Source organism: Lepidochelys olivacea, assembly GCF_965140295.1.
Source record: "Lepidochelys olivacea isolate rLepOli2 genome assembly, chromosome: 4".
NCBI classification, from domain to species: domain Eukaryota; kingdom Metazoa; phylum Chordata; order Testudines; family Cheloniidae; genus Lepidochelys; species Lepidochelys olivacea.
In genome coordinates this window covers 134,990,925-135,010,136 of record NC_140414.1, presented here as the reverse complement: position 1 = coordinate 135,010,136, position 19,212 = coordinate 134,990,925, and the positions used below count along the sequence as shown (strand labels likewise).

The window sequence follows — 19,212 nt, the reverse complement described above, 5'->3', positions numbered from 1 at the left end:
AAGTGTAAAATCCTGTGGTCCACAGTCAATTTATCTCAGCAGCCACAGAATTCTGTTGTCTTGGTCTAGCTTTTAAGCAAGTTCTGTCTTTTTCTGCTGTCATGTGTTACCCTCTGGAGGGCAACAACTTCATGTTTCCAGTGCTCTGTTGCTGCTGTCATGGTGCTGGAGGGAGGTGTGATCTCTTTAGTAGCCTGGCAACCTCCCTCCAATTGGATATCATGAATAAGCCCTTGAAAATTATGCTAATCAAGGTATGTGTGGGCGGTGGGGGAGAGCTAGTGCAGAGAGTGGAGTGCTGGAATGGAGCCCTACTGCTGCATTCTCTGCAAGCTGGAGCCTGCCAAGGTAAATGGTTTTATTCCTCAGTGTAATAAGTTGTAATAATCAAGTCCAGAGGCCACATATATGTGAGTCACTATAGCCAGGTCTGTGCCCAATAGAATGGAGACCAGACTGCTGGCCAGCTGCAGATGGAAAAAGGAATTTTTCACAGCTGTAGCTCTTTGGGCAGTGAGGAGTCCAGAAGGACCACAAAGCTGTGGATTGATTTAACAGTCTGAGGGTGATGTTACAGAGAAGGCAACTTCCTCTAGGTGCTTCCCTTTTCCCACAAGCATCATGTCTATCTTGCCTGAGTTCAGCTTTAAGCTAGAGGTTCTTCATCCTGGTGCTGATTTCAGCATGGTAATGGGAAAGCTGGGAGATGCTGCTGCCTAGCTTTGGTGTGTCATAGGAATTGGAGAACTGAGTGTCATGTTTTCAGTATGTACTATCTCATAGCTCTCATTCCACTTGCCATGGCTTCAGGTAGCTGCTGAATAAGAGAGGGAGAGGCTAGAGGAACTTCACAGGTGAGGAAGGGTCTGGAGGTGCAACTGGCCACCATGACTCCCTAGGTGTTTAGTTCTGGAGCCAGGAGTGGAGGCATTGTGAACACTTTGGGAAATGGGCCAAGAGTTTGCCATCCCTGCTATACATTTGCAGCAATAAATCAGAGTAAAAAGTCTAGCAGTTCCTGGCTCCCAGCTGTTTTGGTCAGATTTTCAAAGCACAATTCAGACTTTATTCTTTCATCAAGAGTTTTCTTGTTTAAGAGGGAGCAGAGGAAGTAAACGTCTCTGACAGAATGTCTCATGACTGCAAAATGTGGCTGAACACAAAGGAGCCTGGAGAAAAGAAGCACTGTACACTTTGTGAGCAATATTACAACCATGTGGCAGCCTTGCCGCAAGGTTGTTCTGCCTAAATCCTGTGCTAAACAACAACACTCAAAATGCAAAAGCATGTGGGGCAGTGAATTGGAATTGCCAGCGTAGGAGTGGACGCTAGGAACTCCTGAACTCAAATCCCGTGTATGCCATTGACGCACTAGGCCCAGTTCAGCACAATAAGTGACCGCAATTTCAGTGACTCCAGTGGAGCTGCTCCCACTTACTTCACCTATGAATTTAGTCCTGGGAGGTTATGGGGCTTAGGTCAGATAATGGTGTACAGTAGAAAACATGCACTGGTTTAACTAAATTGACTAAATTAATATGTACACTAGATCATTTGCACCTCGGATTCTATACCAAAGACAACACTTGTAGCCAATCCTGTGATAAATTAACTCAAGATTTATTAACTAAGAAAAAGAAATGAGAGGTTAAGGCAGGTAAACTTACACACACATGAGTTACAGTCAGGTTCCAAAAGGTAATAGGAGCTGCTGTAATATGTAAGCTGTATAAATCCTCTAGGGCTAATGCGGCCAAACAGCTGGGGATCTCTTGCTTATGTTCAGAAATCAGAATTCAAGCCGCATAGAGATAATTTCTTCTTGACAAGAATTTTTATTCCCTTCCCCCAGAGTTCAAGCTGATGGGACGAGTGCTTGTGCACAGCTCCTCTTCATGGGTGTTGTGGGAGCAATCAACAATCTTTTGTCCATGGATGTTCCCCAAGGGCTTGTCTGGTGTCTATGGGCCTTCTTGTGTTGGAGAGGAGATGACACCTCTTGTGGTAAACTTGTATTTCATACTGGTAATGCTTCTCTCAGGACTGGATTTACAGTTTCAGAGTAAATACGTTTACAGTTACCATGCAAACACTTAAATATTACCTTATAACATGGGATACAGATTTCATCTGTGAGATCAATGCATGCAGCAACTCACAAGCACGTCATAAAGTCTCTACACATTTTTATAAATCTAATACCTATTTTACCAATACTAACACACAGGTGAGTCAGAGTGGTTTCCAACGATGCATTTGTCAGTGTTCAATGAGGCCTAACGGTCTTGGCATTAGCAGACACTTAGTCTGTCAGCGTCACAGTAGCTAGATGGATTTTAATTAAACTAGTGCAAGTTTTTTAATGTAGACCAGTACCTAGCCAAGATCACACAGTAACACAATTAATATATTCATAAACTCATCGATTTTAAGGTCAGAAGGGCTCATTAGATCATCTAGTCAGACCCCATGTTTTTCAAGGGTGAAATTTAATGACCAGTTACCCCCGTACTGACCACAGTCACTTTTGTGTCTGGCTATAGCATATCTTCCAACCAGCCATCCAGTCTTTGAAGACACTAAGAGATGGGGAATCTACCACTTCTCTTAGTAGTTTGTTCCAATGGTTAGTCACAGTCACTGCTAAAATTGTGCGCATTATTTCTAATTTGAATGTGTCTGATTTCAGCTTCCAGACATTGGTTCTTGTTATGCCTTTCTCCCTTAGAATGGAGAACTTTTTAGTACCGGTATTTTCTCCCTGTGAACGTGGGCAGCGCGAGAACTGCTGGCTCCGGGAGGCTAGCCCCTGGCCCTTCTGCCCAAGGCCCCTCCCCCAAACCTCTGCTGGAGCCCAGAGACCCCCCACAGTTGCCGGCCGCCCAAACACCCCCAGCCTTGGAGCGCTGGGTGGCTGGGGGGCATGGTCCCCAGTGCAGGAGCACCAGCTGGGTGGGTGGTGTGGCCCCCCCAGCACTCCCAGCCCTGAAGTGCTGGTCGGGCAGGGAGCCCAGCCTCCAGCGCCCCCAGCCCCAGAGTACCGGTGGGGCAGGCAGCACGGCCCCAGCCGCTTGGAGTCCCAGGCTGCAAACCAGCCCCTCCAAGTCCCCCAGGCCTGGCCATGGGGGAAGAGTGCTGGTGAGAAGCAGGAGGCAGCTTGGGTGCGGGGCCACGCAGGGCTGTTTGGGGAGGTTTAGCCTTCCACGGCCTGCGATACCCACCATCCATGCCTGTGAAGGTACTTATTATACTTTTCTGCATCATTATTAACAATTTTAGCATCTCCATTTAGTAATTGTTAGGACAATGGTAGCCATAGATAAACTATCTAGGTAGTATACTGGGTGACTGGTAAAATAGGCAGCCTCAAAAGTGGGAAAGCTGGGAGGAGTAGGGATTTGATTACTTTACCGAGACTCTTAATTGTAATAGGCCAGGTGGAAGAGAGAAGACTTGAGATGGAAGTTGAGAAGAGTCAGGTGGCCAATTTGTTACAGAGAATCTGTTTAATTTGATGGACGCAGTGGATGCAATTCAAGGCAGAGGAAAACAGAAGTCTTATCATGTCACCTCCCCTGCCACCAACACTTCCAATCACCAGCAATGAAAAGTCTTCATCAAGCAGTCTCCTCCTTCTCCCAGTACATTTGCACTTTCCCCCATGCTGTCCAGTATGCACTGAATATCCTCCTTGAACTAGCCTGCAAAACCACTGTGATGCTGGCAGATCAGGTGCCAGCTCAGGTCAAAGTCCCTAGTCCGTAAGTGAACACTGTCAAAGGCATACTGGAATCCAGTCTGACTCAGCTCTGTTAGTATTGCTCAAAGAGGTGTTAGACTTGTGTTACGTTATCTGATTAAAATATGACTATTATAGATCATTGTTGCAACCACTGGTATATATTTGCAGCCAATCTTGCACAAAGCTTGTCAAGTGAGGTGTCTATGAAAAGGTTATGATTTGCTGGTTATGATTCTGCTCTCTGTATGCATGTATAATTTTTGTATTTAAAGTTATGAATATTGGCTCTATACCTCGATTTCAAATGTTTGCTCTGGGGGTAACGCCCGTGAAGTAGTTAGCCAGCACATTTTGGAGGGATTATTCAAATTGAGTGGCCCACCAAAAGGACACTTAACTGGCAACAGACCATGAGAGATGCCCATCTACATTGAGTGGACTGTCCTGCAACGTGCTGTCTGGAATACATGTAATGGCTTCCTGCAATGACTGAGTGAAATTGGGCATGAACATGTGACTTGCCCATGTGACTCCAAACATTATCTGGTCACCTGTGATTCTCCACTACCTGTGTTGAGGTCTTTGTTTGAAACAATGGGCTTCCCTCACATGGCAGAGGATATAGATGGCCCTGAAAACCCCTCCATTTTGCCTCTATCCTGCTCAAGCCTCTTTCCTGCCCAAGCCTCTGGACTATAAACTTATATTAATGGGAGCATTCTAACCAAAGGACTGAGGACCTTCCAGTGATTTGGACGCAGCCAGAGACTTATCAAGACAGAAGTTTATTCCATTACTGCTATGAGCCTGAACCAAAAGCTTTTAACCAATTTTAACTTTCTTTCTTTCTTTCTTTCTTTCTTTCTTTCTTTCTTTCTTTCTTTCTTTCTTTCTTTCTTTCTTTCTTTCTTTCTTTCTTTCTTTCTTTCTTTCTTTCTTTCTTTCTTTCTTTCTTTCTATGAATAAACCTTTAGATTTTAGATACTAAAGGATTGGCATCAGTGTGATTTTTGGATAAGATCTAAGTTATATATTGACCTGGGTGGGTGGGTGTGGCTGGTCCTTTGGGATCAGAAGAACCTATTATTTGATGAGACTGGTTGTAAAGAACCACTCATCTTTAAATCCAGTGTTTTTGGTGGTGACATAAGAACTGAAATGTCCAAGGAAACTGCTTTTGTGACTTCTTGTTAGCCAGTGTGGTGAAACAGAAGTTTACTTTTGTTGCTGATTTGATATATCCTATGGGGGATTAGCCACCAGTCTTGGGGTATATCTGACCTATTTCTCAGCAGTTCGTCCTGAATTTGGTATCCTCAGTTGTGACCCTCTGAAGCACGGTTAAAACTTGTAACAATATTTTTAGACTTTAAGAAATGCTTGTACATTGCTGCATGCATTATTTCACTTATAATATCTGTAACCCATGCTATAAAGATATCCTTATGTTTGTTCTGTAACTATAAAATAATTGCTTTGAAACTGTAAATCCAGTCATGAAAGAGATATCATCAAATGTGAAATACTGCTTTGTACCCATGAGAACAGGTTAGCTCCAGCTCATCAGGAAGGCCTAGTGACCCTAAACGGGCCATTGTAAACCATCAAACAAGGTACTTTGTTGATTGCTTTCGGCACACCCATGAAGAAGGAACTGTGCAGCCTGGACTCTAGGGATGTGGGGATAAAAATCCCTAACCAGAAGAAAGTAAGGTCTTTTTATGCTGTTGGGACTCTAAGCCCTGGTCTACACTAGGAGTTGAGGTCGAATTTAGAACTGTTAAATCTATTTAACCCTGCACCAATCCACACGACTAAGCCCTTTTTTTCGACTTAAAGGGCTCTTAAAATCGATTTCCTTACTCCACCCCCGACAAGGGGATTAGTGCTGAAATCAGCCTTGCTGGGTCGAATTTGGGGTACTGTGGATGCAATTAGACAGTATTGGCCTCCGGAAGCTATCCCAGAATGCTCCATTGTGACCGCTCTGGACAGCACTCTCAACTCAGATGCACTGGCCAGGTAGACAGGAAAAGGCCCGTGAACTTTTGAATTTAATTTCCTGTTTGGCCAGCGTGGCAAGCTGATCAGCAAGCTCATCAGCAGAGGTGACCATGATGGAGTCCCAGAATCGCCAAAGAGCTCCACCATGGACCGAACAGGAAGTACGGGATCTGATCGCTGTATTGGGAGAGGAATTTGTGCTATCAGAACTCTGTTCCAGCTTTTGAAATGCCAAAACATTTGTCAAAATCTCCCAGGGCATAAAGGACAGAAGCCATAACAGGGACCCCAAGCAGAGCCACGTGAAACTTAAGGAGCTGAGGCAAGCCTACCAGAAAACCAGAGAGGCAAACGGCCGCTCTGGGTCAGAGCCTCAAACATGCTGCTTCTATGATGAGCTGCATGCCATTTTAGGGGGTTCAGCCACCACTACCCCAGCCGTGTTGTTTGACTCCTTCAATGGAGATGGAGGCAACATGGAAGCAGGTTTTGGGGACAAGGAAGATGATGATGATGAAGTTGTAGATAGCTCACAGCAAGCAAGCGGAGAAACCGGTTTTCCCAACAGCCAGGAACAGTTTCTCACCCTGGACCTGGAGCCAGTATCCCCCAAACCCACCCAAGGCTGCCTCCCAGACCCGCCAAGCCGAGAAGGGACCTCTGGTGAGTATACTTTTTAAAATAGTATACATGGTTTAAAAGCAAGCATGTTTAATGATTAATTTGCCCTGGCATTTGCAGCTCTTCTGGATGTACTCCCAAAGCCTTTACAAAAGGTTTATGGGGAGGGCAGCCTTATTCCATCCACCATGGTAGGACTCTTTACCAGTCCAGGCCAGTAGCACGTACTCGGGAATTGTTGTAGAACAAAGCATTGCAGTGTATGTTTGCTGGTGTTCAAACAACATCCGTTCTTTATCTCTCTGTGTTATCCTCAGGAGAGTGATATCATTCATAGTCACCTCGTTGAAATAGGGTGATTTTCTTAAGGGGACATTCAGAGGAGCCCATTCCTGCTGGGATGTTTGCCTGTGGCTGAACAGAAATGTTTCCCACTGTTAGCCATGGGGATGGGGCAGGGAGGAGAAGCTAGCCACGTGGTGTGGGGAGGCAAAATGAGACCTTGGAACAAAAGCACATGTGCTATGTATGTAATTTTAACAGCAAGGTTTACCATGAAAGAGTGTACCCATTGTTCTATAAAATGTGTCTTTTTAAATACCACTGTCCCTTTATTTTTCTCCACCACCTGCATGTGTTTCAAGGATCACAGGATCTTCTCACTTCAGTCCCCGGAAAAATCATGGAGCAGGTCCTCAAAGAATCAATCCTGAAGCACTTACATGAGAGGAAAGTGATCAGGAACAGTCAGCATGGATTCACCAAGGGAAGGTCATGCCTGACTAATCTAATCGCCTTCTATGATGAGATTACTGGTTCTGAGGATGAAGGAAAAGCAGTGGATGTATTGTATCTTGACTTTAGCAAAGCTTTTGACACGGTCTCCCACAGTATTCTTGTCAGCAAGTTAAGGAAGTATGGGCTGGATGAATGCACTATAATGTGGGTAGAAAGTTGGCTAGATTGTCGGGCTCATCGGTTACTGATCAATGGCTCCATGTCTACTTGGCAGCCGGTGTCAAGTGGAGTGCCCCAGGGGTCGGTCCTGGAGCTGGTTTTGTTCAATATCTTCATAAATGATCTGGAGGATGGTGTGGATTGCACTCTCAGCAAATTTGCGGATGATACTAAACTGGGAGGAGTGGTAGATACGCTGGAGGGCAGGGATAGGATACAGAGGGTCCTAGACAAATTGGAGGATTGGGCCAAAAGAAATCTGATGAGGTTCAATAAGGATAAGTGCAGGGTCCTGCACTTAGGACGGAAGAACCCAATGCACAGCTACAGACTAGGGACCGAATGGCTAGGCAGCAGTTCTGCGGAAAAGGACCTAGGGATGACAGTGGACGAGAAGCTGGATATGAGTCAGCAGTGTGCCCTTGTTGCCAAGAAGGCCAATGGCATTTTGGGATGTATAAGTAGGAGCATAGCGAGCAGATCGAGGGACGTGATCGTCCCCCTCTATTCGACATTGGTGAGGCCTCATCTGGAGTACTGTGTCCAGTTTTGGGCCCCACACTTCAAGAAGGATGTGGATAAATTGGAAAGAGTCCAGCGAAGGGCAACAAAAATGATTAGGGGTCTGGAACACATGACTTATGAGGAGAGGCTGAGGGAACTGGGATTGTTTAGTCTGCAGAAGAGAAGAATGAGGGGGGATTTGATAGCTGCTTTCAACTACCTGAGAGGTGGTTCCAGAGAGGATGGTTCTAGACTATTCTCAGTGGTGGAAGAGGACAGGACAAGGAGTAATGGTCTCAAGTTGCAGTGGGGGAGGTTTAGGTTGGATATTAGGAAAAACTTTTTCACTAGGAGGGTGGTGAAACACTGGAATGTGTTGCCTAGGGAGGTGGTGGAATCTCCTTCCTTAGAAGTTTTTAAGGTGAGGCTTGACAAAGCCCTGGCTGGGATGATTTAATTGGGGATGGGTCCTGCTTTTGAGCAGGGGGTTGGACTAGATGACCTCCTGAGGTCCCTTCCAACCCTGATATTCTATGATTCTATGATTCTCCTTCCCAGAGGCTAGCGAAGATTAGAAGGTGAAAAAAACGCACTCGCGATGAAATGTTCTCTGAGCTCATGCTGTCCTCCCACACTAACAGAGCACAGACGTACGTGTGGCGGCAGACAATCTCAGAGTGCAAGAAAGCACTAAATGACCAGGAGGATAGGTGGTGGGCTGAAGAGAGTAAGTGGTGGGCTGAAGAGAGGGCTGAAGCTGAAAGGCGGTGCTAGCGTGATGAGAGGAGGCAGGATTCAATGCTGAGGCTGCTGGAGGATCAAACTAATATGCTCCAGCGTATGGTTGAGCTGCAGGAAAGGCAGCAGGAGCACAGACCCCCGCCACAGCCACCGTGTAAACAGACACGCTCCTCCTGAAGTTCCATAGCCTCCTCACCCAGACACCCAAGAATGCGGTGGGGGGGCCTCCGGCCACCCAGCCACTCCACCCCAGAGGATTGCCCGAGCAACAGAAGGCTGGCATTTAATAAGTTTTAAAGTTTTAAACTTTTAAAGTGCTGTGTGGCCTTGTCCTTCCTCCTCCACCATCCCTCCCTGTGCTTCTCTCCTACACCACCCCTCCGAGGCTACCTTGGCAGTTATCCCCCTATTTGTGTGATGAATTAATAAAGAATGCATGAATGTGAAGCAACAATGACTTTATTGCCTCTGCAAGCGGTGATCGAAGGGAGGAGGGGAGGGTGGTTAGCTTACAGGGAAGTAGAGTGAACCAAGGGGCGGGGGATTTCATCAAGGAGAAACAAACAGAACTTTCACACCATAGCCTGGCCAGTCATGAAACTGGTTGTCAAAGCTTCTCTGATGTGCACCGTGCCCTCCTGTGCTCTTCTAACCTCCCTGGTGTCTGGCTGCGCGTAACCAGTGGCCAGGCAATTTGCCTCAACCTCCCACCCTGCCATAAACGTCTCCCCCTTACTCTCACAGATATTGTGGAGTGCACAGCAAGCAGTAATAACAGTGGCAATATTGGTTTCGCTGAGGTCTAACTGAGTCAGTAAACTGCACCAGCATGCTTTTAAACGTCCAAATGGACATTCTACCACCATTCTGCACTTGCTTACCCTGTAGTTGAACAGCTCCTGACTACTGTCCAGGCTGCCTGTGTATGGCTTCTTGAGCCATGGCATTAAGGGGTAGGCTGGGTCCCCAAGGATAAGTATAGGCATTTCAACATCCCCAACAGTTATTTTCTGGTCTGGGAATAAAGTCTTTTCCTGCAGCTTTTGAAACAGACCAGAGTTCCTGAAGATGCGAGCTTCATGTTCCTTTCCCTGCCATCCCACGTTGATGTTGGTGAAACGTCCCTTGTGATCCACCAGTGCTTGCAGCACCATTGAAAAGTATCCCTTGCGGTTTATGTACTCGCCGGCTTGGTGCTCCGGTCCCAAGGTAGGAATATGCATTCCATCTATAGCCCCACCACAGCTAGGGAATCCCATTGCAGCAAAGCCATCTAGTATGACCCGCACATTTCCCAGAGTCACTAACTTTGATAGCAGCAGCTCAATGATTGCGTTGGCTACTTGCATCACAGCAACCCCCACAGTAGATTTTCCCAATCATCCCAAACCTACAACACTATGCGGTCCCACCAGTCTGTGCTTGTTTCCCGAGCCCAGAATTGGCATTCCATGGCAGGAGCCTGCCCCAGTAATACCATGATCTCCAAATATCGGGGGAACGTGGTTTTAGAGAAAAGTGTGTTCATGTCCTAATTACCGCGCTTCTGTCACCTCCTCAACTCGTTTTTCAGGTGCTGGTTCTGCATAAACTGCACGATAGTGCGAGAGGTGTTTACAATGGTGATAACTGCTGCTGTGAGCTGAATGGGCTCCATGCTTGCTGTGCTATGGCATCTGCTCCTGCTTGGGCAATCCAGGGAAAAGGGCGCGAAACTATTGTTTTCCATTGCTCTGATGGAGGGAGGGGCGACCGACAACACGGCTTACAAGGTTGGCTTACAGGGAATTAAAATCAACAAAGGGGGTGGCTTTGTGAGAAACGGAATGGCCCCCTCAAGGATAGAACTCAAAACCTCAAGGATAGAACTCAAAACTGGGTTTAGCAGACCATGGATTTCACGGAGGGAGGGAGGAAGGGAGGAGAAAATGAATACAAAACAAATCTGGTCTATTTCTTGTTTTGATCCACTTCACCTGTCTTTTACATCGTGGTGGCAGCAGACTGTGTAGTACGAATGCTAGCCATCGTCATCTCCTGGGTGCTCGGCAGAAGACAGTGCAGTATGACTGCTGGCCATCATCGTCTCCTAGCTGCTCATTGAAAGACAGTGCAGTAGGACTGCTGGTAGGACTGAATCACCATGAGACGAAACTTAAAAGGGTAATGACCTGGCTGAGTCACTCCCATGTTTGCCCTCATCGAGGTTGGTTAAAAGAGCACCCTGGACTACGTCGATGACGGCTACCAGTCATACTGCACTTTCTGAGGCTAAAAGGCAATAAGCTGCTGCTGTGTAGCAATGCAGTACCGCGTCTGCCAGCACCCAGGAGACATAGGGTGATGGTTAGCTGAGCGCGCTCCATGCTTGCCGTGGTATGACGTCTGCACGAGTAACTCAGGAAAAAAGGCACGAAACAATTGTCTGCCGTTGCTTTCACGGAGGGAGGGAGGGAAGGGGAGGCCTGACGATATGTACCCAGAACCACCCGCGACAATGTTTTAGCCCCATCAGGCATTGGGATTTCTACCCAGAATTCCAATGGGTGGCAGAGACTGCGGGAACTGTGGGATAACTACCCACAGTGCACTGCTCCGGAAGTCGACGGTTGCCTTGGTACTGTGGATGCACTCTGCCTACTACATGCACTTAGAGCATTTGTGTGGGGGGACACACAATCGATTGTATAAAAACGCTTTCTACAAAACCGACTTTTATAAATTTAACCTAATTTTGTAATGTAGACAAGGCCTCAGTTAGTTTACTATAGGACTGGCTACAACATTGTCTTTGGAATGAGATTGAAGATGCAGATTGACTTGGGGTAAGTGACTGGTCCTTTGGAATTGGGAGTCACTTGAATATTGTTGTGCTCTTTGGTGTAAAGTGATCATCTATTACAGGTCAAGCTTGCCTGGGTGGCAAGATAGATCACAATGCCCCAGGGGACTGCCTGTGGATCCATGTTAAGGGTGTATAGTGCCTGAGGTGTTTACACTTGTTATGTGTTGGTGAAATCTAAGTATAGAGTGTGCCCTGCTTCTTAACAATCTTCCCTGAGGTTGTTATTCTTACTCATGAGCCACCCAAGGTGGTTGTTTTGGGAAAGATGGTGCTAGGGCAGAGCCGGATTTCCATTTAGGCACAGTAGGTACGTGCCTAGGGGCGCTGGCATTCTAGGGGCACCTAAAAGTTCAAAGTGGGTATCAAGGCTGATTCCCCACTCTGGCACTTTGAGTGCAGAAGGTGGGGGCCCGCAAAGATTCTAAACATTAATTCTGGCCACTCCACTCTTGTATTAAAGTCCCAAGATTAAAGCTTCTCTCTGACCTTGGATGGGTAGCTGCTGCCACCACCCAAATGCAACCCCCCCACCCTTTTTGGAACCCAGGAAGGCGAACTTGGGAATTCCTTCCTGTGGGGTACCCTGAAGCCCTTCCACCCCCCCGGGGAAGAGCTGAGAAAGAAAACAAAAGAAAATTAGTTGTTGCCCCCAGCTAATTAAACAACATATGCACAAACCTCTTAGGACACAAAAAACCCAATCCTGTTCTTTAAAAAGGTAAATGTTATTAAAAACAAAAAGAAAGAAAATACATCTGGAACTTAGGCTATTTGCTAGATCTTAAAAATATTACAAAAATTAAGCATCAAGATAGCACTCTTGAGGTTCAGCTTAAAGGTTACAAGCAAAATAAAAGCACCTGGAGTTAGCACAGAGGAGTCCACATGCCTTACAAAATAAAAGAAATAAACCTAATCGCATCTTTCTAGACATTTCTGATCTACTTACATATCTGGGTTTCAGATAAGTAGGTTCAAGGTATGAATTGATGCTTTTTCATACCTGGTTTTAAAACTGCTTACAGCATTGCTGCTCTGTGTCTCCGCTCTCTGGAGAACAACAGACACAAAGGGGAAGTTTCCCCCCCGTTTTAAAAAGTTCTAGCCTTCCGATTGGCTCTTTTGGTCAGGTGCCCACTCCCTTTCCTTTACCTGGGGACTTTTTTTAACGCTTTACAGGTAAAGCAAGCAGAGAACAGCCACCAAGAGGGACTTTATAGCTAGCTGGCTGTCTATAAAAGGGAGTTACCCCTCCGTCCCCCTTTCATTTATCACAGTGGGTTAAAAGTTTAATTTTTTACGGAAAATATGAAGGTCAGGTGTAGGTGGGGGGGCGCTGAAGATGCTGTGCGTAGGGACGCATAAGGTGTAAATCCAGCCCTGTGCTAGGGAGAAGGAAGACTGGAGATGGGGTGGCAGCTGGTGAGGGGAAGTAGATCTAAGGAACGGTGTTTGAAGAAGGGGATATTGCCAGTGGCATAACTGAGGACATAATGGAAGACAGAAGTGGACAGTAATTAGCTAGTTATTGCTTGATATAAGGGTTGGGAGGTAGGACAAGACACTTGAGAAGCAAACTGGCCTGATATATTAGTACCAAAGCAGCTGCTGAAAGCACTAGACTTACAGCAGAATCAAGTGGAGGGGAAAGTAAATGCTTTCTGTCTGACCTATGCTCCGCTTCTGTTCCAAGGCAGGACAAATAAAACAGTATGCAGGCTGACAGGAAGCATGTCCAGAAAACTAATGAAACAGAGGCCAGACTCCCTTGGTGGTCCGTAAACACCAGCTGTAGGGTTCATGCTGGAAGCTATATGCTTAATGCAGAAGACACAAGCCTAGCAACAGTACCATAGCAGCATAGCCAAGCTGTGACAATGACATAAATAAAATGGGCAAGGCGAGATTTCTCATTTAAATTGCACTCTGAGAACAATTTGCACATTCCTTCATCGCTGCCATAGTGAGATGCTTAAATATGGCCTCAAAACCAAGCCAAAAGTAAATAAGTAGGCCGGATCTCCGCATGAGTACAACTTGGCAGGTCTGATCTTTGTATAAATTTACAGTGCTACATAAGTGATTGTTTTTGTCGTATGAGTACTGCCCAAGACCAAAATTAGGGTTTTATTTTTGTACTAACAACACTAGGGGTGGTGGAATCTCTAGTACAGCTGTGCTGGGAGTTTGTGGTAGCAAGAAGCATAAGAAAATCATGACTGTTCTGCTCCTGATGTTTTCAGCAGCATTCTTATGATTTGTAAATCACAGAGCACAATGTTTCCTGTCATGCTTTATGGAAGGATGGTGTGGCAACTTAACCTGCCAAGACAGATGAAGGGTACGTCTACACTACGAAATTAGGTTGATATTATAGAAGTCGATTTTTAGAAATCGATTTTATACAGTCAGTTGTGTATGTCCACACTAAGTGCATTAAGTCGACAGAGTGCATCCTCATTACCGTGGCTAGCATCAACTTACAGAGCGGTGCACTGTGGGTAGCTATCCCACAGTTCCCGCAGTCTCCACTGCCCATTGGAATTCTGGGTTAAGCTCCCAATGCCTGATGGGGCAAAAACATCGTCGCAGGTGGTTTTGGGTACATGTCATCAGTTGCCCCTCCCTCCGTGAAAGCAACGGCAGACAATTGTTTTTCGCCTTTTTTCCGTGTGGACGCCATACTGCTTTCAGCAGACGCTGCAGTAGGACCCCTGCAACTCTGCTCTGCTGCTGTTGTCTCAATAGCGAATTTCTCCATATTGTTTGTCACGGGCTCCCGGGTACGTGTGTTCTTCCTCGGGAAATGTGTGCGGTGCTAGCCGTCATCCTCCACCGCTTCCGCGGCAACTCTGCTCTGTTGCTACTGTCTCAATAGCGAATTTCTCCATGTTGTCTGTCATGGGCTCCTGGGTACATGTATTCTTCCTCGGGAGATGTGTGCGGTGCTAGCCGTCGTCCTCCACCGCTTATGCTGCAACTCTGCTCTCCTGCTCTCCTGAATCCGCCTTGCAGGTCCTCTCATCGTTCTCTATAAATATCTATTCTCGTGGCATCTGTCGTCAGCCACTACTTCCGCTGCAACTCTGCTCTCCTGCAGACACCATACCATGGCAAGCATGGAGCCCGCTCAGATCTCCACGGCAGTTATGAGCATTGTAAACACCTCACGCATTATCCTGCAGTATGTGCAGAACCAGAAACTGCAAAAGCAGGCGAGGAGGCGATGGCAGTGCAGTGATGAGAGTGATGAGGACATGGACATAGACTTCTCCCAAAGTACGGGCCCCGGAAATTTGGACATCCTGGTGGCAATGGGGCAGGCTCATGCCATGGAATGCCGATTCTGGGCCCTGGAAACAAGCACAGACTGGTGGGACCGCATAGTGTTGAGAGTCTGGGATGATTCTCAGTGGCTGTGAAACTTTCGCATGCAAAAGGGCTCTTTCATGGAACTTTGTGACTTGCTTTCCCCTGCCCTGAAGCACAAGAATACCAAGATGAGAGCAGCCCTCACAGTTCACAAGTGAGTGGCGATAGCCCTCTGGAAGCTTGCAACGCCAGACAGCTACCGGTCAGTCGGGAATCAATTTGGAGTGGGCAAATCTACTGTGGGGGCTTCTGTGATCCAAGTAGCCAATGCAATCACTGAGCTGCTGCTATCAAGGGTAATGACTCTGGGAAATGTGCAGGTCATAGTGGATGGCTTTGCTGCAATGGGATTCCCTATGTGTGGTGGGATGATAGACAGAACCCATATTCCTATCTTGGGACCAGACCACCTTGGCAGCCAGTATGTAAACCACAAGGGGTACTTTTCAATGGTGCTGCAAGCACTGGTGGATCACAAGGGATGTTTCACCGACATCAATGTGTGATGGCTGGGAAAGGTGCATGACGCTGACATCTTCAGGAATTCTGGTCTGTTTGAACAGCTGCAGGAAGGGATTTACTTCCCAGACCAGAAAATAACTGTTGGGGATGTTGAAATGCCTATTGTTTGCATATCAGTTTGATCCCCCATTAGTCTCAGCATTGCACCCTGCCTCCTCTCCTCTTGCTCCCGCCACCTCTCCTCTTGCTCGTCCCTCCTATCCTCGCATTCATTTTCTGCTTTCCCGGACTCTGCCTCCACGCATTCTGCTGAGCTCTTTCAGTGCGGGAGGACTGCATGAGCTCAGAGAACATTTCATCGTGAGTGCCATTTTTTTCGCCATCTTATTTGCGTTAGCCTCTGGGACGGAGATGATAGGGGGAGCGTTGAAACATTTGCAGCTGCAGGAGGAAAAAAAGGGAGAGTAGTATTTAAAAAGACACATTTTAGAGAACAATGGGTAGACTCTTTCACGGTGAACCAAGCTGTTAACATTACATAGCACATGTGCTTTTGGTCCAAGGTTGCAGTTTGCCTCTTATATTGAGGGCCTGCTGGTTTGGTGTGAGAGATCACACACGCAGGGCCGGGCAACAGAATTTGGCTTGCAGGCAGCCATAGTAAGCCACAGTCTTTCGGCTTCTTCAACCTTCATAACAGCCCAGCAGGAACGGCCACCTCTGAATGTCCCCTTAATAATGTCCCTGGAGGATTTCCGCTCCATCCCCAGACACGTTAACAGACTTTTCCAGACGCTGTGCTAGCCGCGAATGCATCCCAAGTCTTGAGGGCAAATTAATCATTAAACAAGTATTATAATTACAAAGATTAATTAATTACAAAAACAAATTATAATTACACTCACCAGAGGTGCCTTCTCCGGCTTCATGGTCCAGGAGCCCGCCTTGGGAGGGTTGGCAAGGTATTGGCTCCAGGGTGATAAACAGTTCCTGGCTGTCGGGGAGAACGGTTTCTCTGCTTGCCTGTTGTGCGCTATCTTCCTCCTCCTCATCTTCCTCGTCCCCAAAATCCTCATCCCTGTTGCGTGAGACTCTCCCCTTGCAGGAGTCCACAGACAGGGGTGAGATGGTAGGGGCACACCCTAGAATTGCATGCAGCTCATCATAGACACGGCATGTCTGGGGCTCTGACCCGGAGCGGCTGTTTGCCTGTTGGTTTTTTGGTAGGCTTGCTTGAGCTCCTTAAGTTTCACACGGCACTGCTGCGGGTCCCTATTGTAGCCTCTGTCCATTGTGCCCTTGGAGATTTTTTTCAAATATATTGGCATTTCGTCTTTTGGAATGGAATTCTGATAGCACGGATTCTTCTCCCCATACAGCGATCAGATCCAGTACCTCCCGTTCGGTCCATGCTGGAGCTCTTTTGCGATTCTGGAACTGCATGGTCACCTCTGCTGATAAGCTTGCCATGCTGGCCAAACAGGAAATGAAATTCAAAAGTTCCCGGGGCTTTTCCTTGTGTACCTGGCTAGTGCATCTGAGTTGAAAGTGCTGTCCAGAGCGGTCACAATGGAGCACTCTGGGATAGGTCCCGGAGGCCAATACTGTCAAATTGCATCCACACTACCCCAAATTCGACCAGGCGATGTCTATTTCAGCGCTAATCCCCTCATCGGGCAGGAGTACAGAAATCGATTTTAAGAGGCCTTTAAGTCGACACAAATGGCTTCATTGTGTGGATGGGTGCAGGGTTAAATCAATCTAACGCTGTTAAATTTGACCTAAACTCGTAGTGTAGACCAGGGAAAAAACTCAGCCTTTTGTGGTGTCATAAATATAAAGGGAAGGGTAAACACCTTTAAAATCCCTCCTGGCCAGAGGAAAAACCCTTTCACCTGTAAAGGGTTAAGAAGCTAGGATAACCTCGCTGGCACCTGACCAAAATGACCAATGAGGAGACAAGATACTTTCAAAAGCTGGGGGAGGGAGAAACAAAGCCTCTCTCTCTCTGTCTGTGTGACACATTTGCTGGGAACAGAACAGGAATGGAGTCTTAGAACTTAGTAAGTAATCTAGCTAGATATGTGTTAGATTCTGATTCCTTTAAATGGCTGAGAAAATAAGCTGTGCTGAATGGAATGTAGATTCCTGTTTTTGTGTCTTTTTGTAACTTAAGGTTTTGCCTAGAGGGATTCTCTAGGTTTTGAATCTGATTACCCTGTAAGGTATTTACCATCCTGATTTTACAGAGGTGATTCTTTTTACTTCTATTAAAATTCTTCTTTTAAGAATCTGAATGCTTTTTCATTGTTCTTAAAATCCAAGGGTTTGGGTCTGTGTTCACCTGTGCAAATTGGTGAGGATTTTATCAAGCCTTCCCCAGGAAAGGGGGTGTAAGGGTTAGGAGGATTGTGGGGGGAAAGACGTTTCCAAACGGACTCTCTCCCAGTAATATACCGGTTAGACGTTTGGTGGTGGCAGTGATAAAGTCCAAGGGCAAAAGGTAAAATAGTTTGTACCTTGGGGAAGTTTTAACCTAAGCTGGTAAAAGAAAGCTTAGGAGGTTTTCATGCAGGTCCCCACATCTGTACCCTAGAGTTCAGAGTGGGGAAGGAACCTTGACAAGTGTTTTACAAGTGTCTGATTTGTTTAAATGAGATTATGTTTGTTTACTAAAATAATGGTTGGAACCATCTGGCCGTATGTGTGTCAGATTATTTTTAAGGGGTGTTGTTATTCTTCAGACCAAAGTCTGTGGGGTACTAAAACAGAGAAGTGTGGCCATAAAAACTAACATCCTTTCTTAATAGTCATATGCAGCATAAAACTATCCGCAATTGGAAGACAAAGGTGTTCAGTACGTTGCAGGTTTGGCCCAGAAAGAGAAGGGCAAACTGTAATTCAGATGGGGGGAAGGTCACTTTATTTTTAGGAATAACTATAGGGACATAAACAGACACAAAAATATTTTGAAGAATCCATCCAGAGATCTATTTGTGGATTCTAGAACAAATGTGAAGTTTCTGGGCAAAAATATTTTAACTTTCCCTTTCCAGTTCCACATAAAAAATGTCAGAACTTGATGTTCCAAAGTACAGTAGAAGCTAAAGATCACTTAAATTATAACTAGATACCATCTTAAAGAAACTTTTCAGGAGGATGCCTTGGTACATTCCAAGCCTAGATTTTACTGGTATCCTTTAAAGAAGTATGTGGTAAGTAAACAAAGTTCTGTCTGAATCCTAGCAATTCAGTTGTAGCATTCAGTGGTTAAAAAGCCAGTCCAAGACAATATATTCCAAGATAACCATCTACATAACTCTGCATAACCTTCACTAGAAGCAAAGAAGCTCTTCACAAACGATTCAAGCATAGTATAAATGGTCAGATATAAGCACGTGAATAAAGTCACTAGAGGAACCAATTATCCATCAAATATATAAATCTTTGTTTCATTTGAATTGAGCAGTCACATCCAAGGCAGGCTGAGGGAGCTGAGGCTGGAAGCCAGGAGAAGAAAAACAGTGTGAGAGGCCGGATGGGAGCTGCATAAAGCCATGGTGACAAGTGTAAGAGAGCCAATGAGCAGGGTGAAGGGGAGGGTCAGTACAGAAAGTGGAAAACCCACCGTGAACAAGGTGAAGGAACCAGCATGGCAGGACCACAAGGAGGGGCATGAACAACACTGGAGATAGAACCGGGGAATCAGAGATGCACTTTAAGAAAACAAGAGACAGTCACAGAGAACCCTGTTAGGAAGAGTAAGTGGAGCAGCCGGAAAGGGGACAAACTGTGGAAGCCCAGTAATCCCTTCCCCCTACACTGTACTGCCCTGAGACCAGCCAGGAAAGGAGCCATCACTAGCACCAGCCTGGGGAGTTCTAGCAGCCCCTGCATCCAGGGAGAAGATGGCAAGTCCTGTAGGCAAACTGCAGCTGGTTCTTCAAACTGCAGAAGCTTTTTC

The 19,212-nt window shown here is 46.3% G+C and overlaps 1 protein-coding gene across 3 annotated transcripts in view; it reads left to right on the top strand.

The window, feature by feature from the left end:
• Window positions 1–298: 298 nt before the first annotated feature.
• Window positions 299–19,212, top strand: part of ST3GAL5 (ST3 beta-galactoside alpha-2,3-sialyltransferase 5) — a 103,591-nt gene continuing 84,677 nt past the window's right edge. The window contains exons 1-2 of one of the 3 annotated variants that reach the window (XM_084625996.1): window positions 332–348; window positions 5,582–6,409. In XM_084625996.1, the coding sequence (XP_084482122.1) occupies window positions 6,223–6,409 (187 nt within the window). In that variant the 5' untranslated portion in view covers window positions 332–348; window positions 5,582–6,222. Of the gene's footprint in view, window positions 349–5,581; window positions 6,410–19,212 lie in introns of all 3 variants that reach the window. The other 2 variants (XM_084626005.1, XM_084626001.1) reach the window with 2 other exon arrangements.